General features: G+C 31.3%; 1 protein-coding gene across 1 annotated transcript in view; it reads right to left on the bottom strand.

Annotated features, from left to right (window-relative positions):
- Positions 1–1376, bottom strand: part of LOC110428761 (DEAD-box ATP-dependent RNA helicase 10-like) — a 6563-nt gene extending 5187 nt beyond the window's left edge. The window contains exons 1-4 of the mRNA XM_021444675.2: positions 1110–1376; positions 877–1024; positions 707–776; positions 380–442 (exon numbers count right to left, since the gene is read on the bottom strand). Of these exons, the coding sequence (XP_021300350.1) occupies positions 380–442; positions 707–776; positions 877–1024; positions 1110–1248 (420 nt within the window). The 5' untranslated portion in view covers positions 1249–1376. The remainder of the gene's footprint in view (positions 1–379; positions 443–706; positions 777–876; positions 1025–1109) is intronic.
- Between the last annotated feature and the right edge of the window lie 8443 nt (positions 1377–9819).

Genomic DNA, 9819 nt, shown 5'->3' with positions numbered 1-9819 from the left:
TCATAAGAGAAAACCGGAGGTCCTTGCTTGCCTAGATGACATCAAGATCATACAAGGGAGTGCCACTCTAGTGCAGTCAACCAGTAGACCAAGATTAAAGAAAAGGATTATGATGTTCAAAAAAATCAAGCATGAGTACACTGAAATAACCACCAAGCATAATCTTCGTCACTACATCACAGAACATAAACAACTTAGAAAAGGCTCAACACACGTTACACTCAGAAACTTACAATCAATTTTGTCTATCACACTGTAATCTGCAGCTTTATAGTTACAACAAGTCATAGATCTACTTAACCCAGATCCTTTAGGCTCAAAATTGCTTCATAGCACAATAACTTTTCAGAATATAGTGAGGGAGCAAAGATGAACTTACAATGATGTGTGGCCGCTTTCCAAGGGCAATTTGTTGTTGCATTAGGTCCACCCCTCCAACAAGCTTTCAAATATTTAGAACCAAAATTTAAGCAATCAAAATAAGTTAATTTACGAAAAGTATAAATGAAGAAGCAAAATCATCAAAGTCAGTAAAAAACATATCCTCATAGCAAAAGAGGCTGTCAGACAAAGTTTTCGACAAGTAAAGAATAAATTAAGGAAACAGTCAAAAATGAAGATCTCAATCCTATTTGACAGACAACAAAAACCATTTTAAAGTAACCAACCAGCTAAGGATCAGGTATGCCTTTGACTGGAAGCTTACCACTGCACATTTCAGATTAATTCCAGATCCTAAAGCTTCAAATTGTTCCGCAATTTGAATGGCAAGCTCCCTGCAACAACAAATTACCGATTAAACTGAATAATATTCAACAATAAAAAAAAATAAAATTCCTTTCCACAACTAAATTAAAAGGTTTTTAGATATCAGACCGTGTTGGGGAAAGCACCAAAGCGAAGAAGACGGGTGCAGATTTATATCCTTGTTTCGAATGGCATTCTAAAAGCGCGTGCAGTATGGGAAGAGCAAATGCCCCTGTTTTACCCGAACCAGTTTGCGCAAGTCCAATCAAATCCTTCCCTGCAACGCGAAAATCCAACAAATTAAAAAAAATTCCAATTAAACGAAGTTCCTCAAAACAATTTAGAAGAAAAGGCGGCGAAACCTTCAAGCGCGTGCGGAATGGCTTCGACTTGGATTTTGGTAGGGTTTTTCCAACCTAAACTATCGCATGCTTCCACTAATTCGTCGCACAAGCCTAAATCTTTAAACGACTTGATTTCTTCCTTCTCTTCGTCGGCCATTTTGAACAAGTTTTTACTTGACGGCGCGTGTAGGACAGGGGTGGAGCGTCTGTTAAAGTACCTAGGGTTTTCCTGTTTGACCGTTATAAGAACGAGAAACCCTGTTTTAGGGTTTTGCCGCTAAACGTCTAAATATTAAAAACCCACGAGAGGGGAAGTTGTTTTTTATATAATATATCAATCACATAAAACGCTGCGTTTCGTATGATGTTTGTTTTTCTTTTTTTTTTAAATGTATTTCAAGAACTGAAAAATTCAGTTAAAACAGTTCGGCTAATTCATAAATACATATAATTAAATCAATTAATTCAACCGATTTCGATTTTGAAAAATTTTTTATTAGCGGAATTAACCGATTGCTATATATATAAACCATTTATAAATTATAACAAACATAAACATATTATTATATCTGTTTATATAATAATAACATATATGTGTATATCATATAAAACATATCATAACATTTTCTACAAAATATGGGTTTATATAATAATATAAACATACTATATTATTATAACATATATGTTTATTAAATAATAAAAATTTTTAATTAATTTGATTATCGATCCTTTTGTTTAATTTTCACAACAAATTTGATTACTTCTGTTATAAATTAATTCAATTAAAATAATTTTTTAATTGAATCAACCATTTACGTACCTCTAACCTTAAAGAGAAAATTGATTTATTTAATATAATAACTCCTTAGAAGTTAGGGATGCAAGTGAGTTAAATATACTCGCAATTTTGTACAAACTTGATTCAAAAAATTATTCAAAGAAAATGTTAAAGATTTCTAAAAGGATTTTGTAACTAAAATATTGTTCCTTCTTTATATATATTATATATTCATAATAAAAATTTACTTATTTTAACAAGTGACTATAAGCATCCATCAATCGAACTCAATAATATAGTTACAAGCTATCCCCAATTCTAGGTATTAGGTTATTGGGGATTATTTCAATTATAATTCTATTTATGTAATCATAAAAGCTCAAAGTTTAATTTAACTTTTGACACTTGGTAATAAAAATGCGTACTTCTCAAAAAGATATTCATATTTATTTTTGATTAAAATTAAAATTAAAAAGTAAATGTTCAAGTCTCACGTAAATCTTAAAACATTATAGAAAATTCATCAAGGAGCTCTGAAATTTTTAACCTTGATTACAAGCAAATTAGTGCTCCGTAAGGGAAAATAATTACTATAAAAACTCAACCAGCCGAGTCAACATGGATTATATATGCATGCATACAGATGTAAAAACAATTTAATACATTTTTCAAGAACAATTTTCATATTCAATCTTTTTCGAAAAAATTTTCATTTTTAAATAAGGAAATAGATTTTCATATTAAAATAATGCAACATTCGAAACAAATAATGTCAATATTCATTAATATAGATTCATATTCAATGAAGTAAGATGGCTCTCACCTTCGTGACAAGGTCTAGTTTCAGAAATTAACCTACCTCAAAGAGATAAGTAGAAATCTAGTATGTAATATCATCGTCTATTTGATAAGCCACTTACCTGACAAGCTGAGTCTAACAAGCCCAAGATTGAAATCAAAGTGTGCTTAGGGAACTAATAATTTAAATAAAAATCATAATTAAGGAAAATTCAATATTTAATTTTATGCACATGCATGCACCTAGGCGCCTTTCCTTTCAAATTAACTAATTTTACCAAGCAAATTAACTAATTTTACCAAGCCTTACTTACTTAATTATAAGGTCATGCTCGCCTTCCAAGGTTTATCCAGCCTCTTAACTATAATATTCAGCACTTAGATATCCATAAAAGCCAGAAAATCTTAATCCAATTTTTATCAGTTCATGAAAAATTTTAATAAAATTCATATAATCAAAATTTCTAAAGTTCATGGGAAAATAGATTAAATATTGATCAAAATAAACAAACATATTTTTTAAAATTTGAAATTTCAGAATTTGATCATCATTTGCTCCATTTCGAGTTCTTACAACATGCAAAGATTGACAGTCTTAAAGGCTTTAGTTCTCTTACAACATGTTTAGTTAGGAGAATGGCCCTATTCCAAAGCCTTCCCATACTGCGAACCAAACATTCTCTTGGCATGTAAAGTCGCACACTACAAAAATCATTGACCAAAACAATTACTGGAATGTCGGATTCCGGCAACCTAAAGTTGTCTGTTTATTAGTTTAGAACCCAAAATTAAAATCGACATATCTTCCAATCTATTCAACCAAATCAAAAGAAACTTGATCCATTAAATTCATTAGGCTGAGAAGTTTCTGAGGAAAAGTGAGTGGCCATGGATGGAAGCTTAGGGTTTTAGGGTTTTCCTATCATGCTTGCGACCGAAAACAAGATTAAACCTTCATTCAATTTTGGTCTCTTCTTTTTTCTTTCTAAGGTCGAAAAAGACAATGCATTTATACCAAGAGGATCTTTGTCTTTTGCACTTAGACCCTTCTAAGACTCCTATTCGCACCTAAGTCCCTCTTTGTAAAATTGTATACATTCATAATTGACAACTGCCCCCTCACATAAATTAGCTTTTTTTAAGTGTTGTTTCATATAAATTAATACTCTAAGTAGTGTAATTCAATAAACATTAGAACTCTATTAATTTATTAAAATTCAAACAACAGAAAATTATAATAAAAATTGACGAAAATACTCATATTTATCCATTATATTTTTAAATTATCATTTAAATTTTATTATTAATATTAATAAGATTTATCTAATTTGTAGATATATAAGAATTCAAATAGCATTGAATGGTTTTCATTAAAATGTTTTTCTTAATCCTAATAGTATCAAATAATGTATATATTAAAATTACAAAATTTCACTTATATATAATTGAAAAATTAATTGTCTTTTTATACATAATTGTCGTTAATTATAATTATCTTTTACTTATAGACAATTTTAATTTTTTTAATCTATATATAAGTATTATTTAAATATAAATAATAAAAGAATGTATTCATGTGCAAAACATGTATACAAAGAGTTTGTTCTGAAAAATATTCATATTCGAAGATCAAGCAACGTCTTATTCTGAAAAATGGTCATTCCATGAGCCAAACAATGACTGAAAGAGTAATAGGAATAGGAGGTAAGGTTAACTTAAACCTAAGAGCAGCAGGAAAATGATTTCTGCAGATAAGTGGTCAGCCTTGCTGCTCACCCGAGAAAAATTAAGCAATCCAAAATATATCGCGTTAAAAAACACTGTAAAAAGATTGACTTGATAAGCGAAAGAGACCACACGAGGCTCAAAATAACTTCTCCGGCATGCTATCAGGCTTTCTCAGTCGTGTTCATGGAAAAACTACAACGAAAAATCAGAAATATCTCTACTTGTGCAACTGGGCAAGGATATACTGCAAAGATACAGAACTCAGACAAGATCAATCTAGATTGCACAACACTAAACAGCTAGTGCTTGAAACTTTTCCTTTCACATCTCAGGGGAAGGTGGGGTTTGTGGGATGCGAGTTAGCTACCTCCCGCTGTGCATCTCAAGCCCAGTGAGCTACCATATTGTACCAAAAAGAAATGCATATACAAAATGAAAGAAAAATAAAAGAATGCATGCGAGGACCATTGCCAAAAGTTTGATTTTCCCGTTATATGCAGTCAGTGGGCTCCTTGTAATGCCTTGCCTTCATAATATTCAGATCTGAGATTCTGGTTATTCCAGTCTTTAACAAAGTCTAGAATAATTCCTGTGCAGAATTCGACGAAAGATCAGAGAAAAACACATTTTTGAAGTAGAAAATTCAGAGATATCATATTTAAACTGTATAAAATCCTTTGAATAGTATAGTAAAGCACAGAGTGTACTTTCGAAAAAAAAAAATTAACCACAAGTTCTGGGGATGGAAGCATAATTTGTAGGGCTAAGCATGATTTGATTAAAACCAAAAATTCAAAACAAACCAACTGACTTGGTTGGATTAGATAAGTTGAAGAGTGAAAATTTATTATGGTTTCAGTTTGGTAAATTTTGAAACCAAACCTAATTGAAAATCATATTAACAATTAAAAATATATTAATATATATATATATATTGAAACTATTTTTAATTGTATAAGTTTTTTATATATTTATATTTTCATCTAAAAAATATATAAGTTTTCTTTAAGACTTGGTGATATGTATTTTTTATATATTTGCATGAATGTGGGTTTTTTTATTTGATTTTGAGAATGTTTAATTGTGTAAAAATTCTTTTGGATTTGTTAATATGTCCAAGTACATAGATTCAATTCTACCCACAAACATCTATTTGACATCATATGCCTTAAGAAATGAACTAATATTTGAAGAGATGGTAAAAAAACATATCAAAATCAGGGGCAGCAGTTAATTGATAACAACACTTAAAAACTAAAATTTGATAAAAATAAAGGTTAAATTCTTTAATGTTGAACATGATGGTCACCCTTTGTAATGTTCACTTTTGCGCTTCTCCTTCTTATCCTTGAGTCAACGACAGGGTGTTGTGATATAGTGGTTTTGCACGGTGCAAGAGACAAGCTATGCAGACCAACTGCAGTTCTCAATCATTTTCAGGAAAGAACATTGCTAAACACTTAGCAAACATTCAGTGCAAATCTCCAAATTTTGGTACATGATAAAAGAGAAATAAGGCATTCAACAAACAGAACAGATGTAGCCATGGACCAAATGCAATGCAAAGCCGTGTTGGATAATCACCACAATTCTCAGAAGATAAAATTATCAGAATTCTATTTGCAAGCATTTTAACTCTACAATTCAAATATATAGTTTAAACAAACAACAGCTAGAAAGCCAAGATTCACTGAAACACTTATGTGGGTGAACTGATTGTAGTGAATGTGCGTGCATAACTATCTCAGCTGAGTAGGTTCTTCTATGAATGCTAAAATGAGATAACTAGCATGCACATCTCCGAAAGGTAGCTCCCCCTGCCAAAATATGTTACATAGGTGTGGATAAATTATTTATTACTTTCAGCCTATTAACTAACTATTTCAATTTAAAAGATACAATAACCTAACTCAAATTTCACCTTGCAGAGAAAACAATACTTGTAGACCAGATCTAATTCAAGTGCAGAGTTGGGTTCTCTACAATTCTCAAAAAATAAATTAGTAATAGTTTAACTACAATATTGCATGTAACTCATCCCCTCAATCATTGGAAGCAAATTCCTGCAATGGTCTCTTCTGATGAACAAAAACAAAGTTGAAATTTTAGAATAATGTTCTTCTCTTTTAATTTCAGTCAATCGATAAATACTCTCTCAACTATTGTGTTCCTTCCAATGTTCAAATGTTCACCGACTTTCAGCAGAAGCAAGGAACCTAATAAATCTGTTAAGAACTTAATGCAAATAAACAAATAAACCAGAGGCATCTAAACATGTGGTACACAAATAAATTCACACCTTCACAACCAATGCACAATGAAACACATTTTCTAACGGCATTTATTTTAGAGTGTCTTAGCGCACGTGCCTACAATTGCCAGGTGTACGTGTGCATGACGGTCTCAATTATATTAGGTGAGATGCCACCCTTATCAGAAGGCATAAGGTACTTTACATGCCATATATAGAAATAGCAGATACTTTAAGCTCATCAACATGGCCAAATGCACAACTCAATATTGAAATTTGTTGTTCTCTTATGTAATATTCCCTCCTAAGTATGTTTTACCGTTGTCAATTGAATTCAAAAATGAGGTCACCAATCCAATAAACAGCTCGTCAATTCCTTTCAACCAATCAACCAACAAATCAAAATCAACATTAAAAATTTGAAACTCATTAAACAACAAGAACACGAAGAGTCCTCAAACCATATTCTCAGACAAATAAATAGCTAAGATCTTATCGGTACCTTCAAGTTGGATAGTTAGGTTGCCTGTTGTAACACCCCATACTCTCGTTTAAAAGTTAATTAGACTTTATCGATGAAAAAAAGAGTTATTTGACGTAAGTCTAAGTGTCAAGAGATAGGTAAAAAAAATACTTTTAAATAAAATAATATTTTATAAATAAAATATTAATATTTAATTTATTAGTGAGATTAGTTAAAAGATAGGATTATATGACTAATTTAAGTGGAGAAGAAGGAGAGAAAAAGAATTCGGAAGAAAAACGAGGTTAGAGAGATCTACGTGTCTTTATTAAATAAAGCACAAGTAGGTAAGTATATATTTAAATATTACAGTGACACGTTGATAGGGTACAAATCCTATATTATATTTGTATACATGTCAAGGAATGAAAATAGAAAAAAATTAAAATTTAAGGAACGATGAGAGGGCTTAATAAAAAGTATGAGAACTTTGCAGGGTTAAATGATAATTTTATCATTTAGCTTGGTCAAAAAGCTCCCAAAGAAAGCTTTGACTTTTCTTTCTTCTCTCCATGGTCGCCTATCCCATGTGAGATTGTTGAAAATTGTGCAAATTTATAAATATATAAAAAAAAGAGAGACTAGAAATTTTACTACACATTGACTAAGTGAAAAGCTTTCATTTTTTTCTTTTGATTTTTATTTCTTTTTCCTTTTAACTTGGCCAGCCAATTGGTACCAACGTTTTCTATTTTTTTGTTATCCCAATGAGCTTCCGTAATCTTCATTCTCCATCACTTTATGCATCCTTTTTCTTTCTTATCAAACGCCACTTTTTCTTCCTTGTTCATTTCTTCAACCGTGGCTTCACTTCCAAAGGAAAAATCGTGTATCAAGTCCTACCATTTTTCTTTCATGCTCCTTTCTTTTCTCCTTCCTCCTCATGAATTGTCTTCCCTTTTTCCTCCTCCATAACCGAACCTAAGAAGAGCTTGGTGGTTTGGCTTAGAAATTTCAAGATAAGGAATGTGGAAATTATTAGTTTGGTTGAACGCATGCAAAGATTTAAGAATTCTTTGGTAAAAATTGTTACCATGTATGATTATATAGGCATGGGAATTATTATGAAATTTGGGTAAGAAAGTTGTTGGTTAAATTGCTGTTATGTATACATGCAATTAAGTGAATTGGGTTTGGATGATTGTTAGGAAGTGTATAAGTAGAGGAAGTGCACTAGGGTGGCGTGTCGGACAAGATAACTGGTGATCGACACGTAGTATTAGTTATTTGTACACCTAAATTAATAGCGACCTAATGTCCTACTATAGTGAGGTGAGTAAGGTGTCCATTTTAAAAATTTTCATAACTATGTAAATATATATATATATATATATATGTGTGTGTTGATTTATTTTAATGAAAAATTGTGAAAAGCATAAGTTGGTAGAAATGTTAAGAAATTGTGGATGTTATGACTTTGAATATATATATATATATACACACACACACGTAAAGGTTCTTGAAATTGAGAAACAAGTTTTTAATATGATTTATATCAAGTATGTGCCTTATAGTTTGTGTGATGTGCATTCATGATTGAAACACATATCCACCATGCTAAATCATCTTTCAACCTCATGCAAAGAGTTATATTTTTAAAAGTCTTATGAGGGATCTTATCATGTTACTATGTGAATAATTTGACAATGATTTTGAAATGAACTTTTGATAACCCAACTATATTTTAAAATGGTTTTATCAAACCAGGAGATTCGAGAGTAGGTTGATTGTCACTTCAGTTAAGTGTAACCCTTGTGCACAAGTAAGCTCTAGCTAGAGAAATTTTGGATCACCGACGGATTATTAGACATGGCTGGGGTCACGGTTTGTGATTTTACGTGGCTAGGCCACAAGTTGTGATACATGATTGCGATCGTCTGATTTCTCCAATGTCGGCCAACATCGTTGAGACTGCCATGGCATGTGGGGATCCGGTGGAGCGGAACTCTCGGATATTATTACGTGGAAGCGGGTCCACGTGCTTTTTATTTCTACACCTACTCGAGAGTGATATTTCTTTGGATTTTTCATGTAAGTAATTTTCGCATGATGAAAAATAATAGTTTTTCTGCTGCTCCCTTACTTATACGATGAAATTTAATTTAATTCTTCGTGTACGAGGTGAATTATGAATTTACACATAAGCTTTGTAAAATATTAAATTTTACGAAAGCATGCATGATGACATTAAATTACTTTAAACTAGATGTTAAGTGATTTTCATGGTAAGAATCATTCCATGACTTGAGTTGATATTTGATTTAAATGATTATTTAGCATAAACTTATATTTTCATATAAGGTACAAACCTCCCTTTTCAAGTGAATTATTTACATATATTCTTATAATTTTAATATTCAAATCTTTTGTCTTTAGCTTGTTTCCCATCTACGCCCTACTCAAAGAGTTAATGATCACTGAGTCAATGAAACTCAACCCCCTTATTTTCTTTTGCAAATAAGTAATCAGTTCTAATGCATTGTTCAGCATCTCAAAACTGGCTACAACCTAGGTAAATACATCTCATAGACTTTCACTCAGAGTCGCTGTGCTGCTTAGAGGTCGTGTTGTGTCAAATAGTCAAGCTTATGATAATTAATAGTTTATTGAAAATGTATTTGCTAAAACTTAAAGTTATGTAATGATTACT

The sequence above is a fragment of the Theobroma umbraticum genome, unplaced genomic scaffold (assembly GCF_002168275.2).
Source record: "Theobroma umbraticum cultivar Fairchild unplaced genomic scaffold, ASM216827v3 scaffold_69.0, whole genome shotgun sequence".
NCBI classification, from domain to species: Eukaryota; Viridiplantae; Streptophyta; class Magnoliopsida; order Malvales; family Malvaceae; genus Theobroma; species Theobroma umbraticum.
Note: the sequence above shows the minus strand (reverse complement) of the source record. Positions and strands in the feature narration are given on the sequence as shown.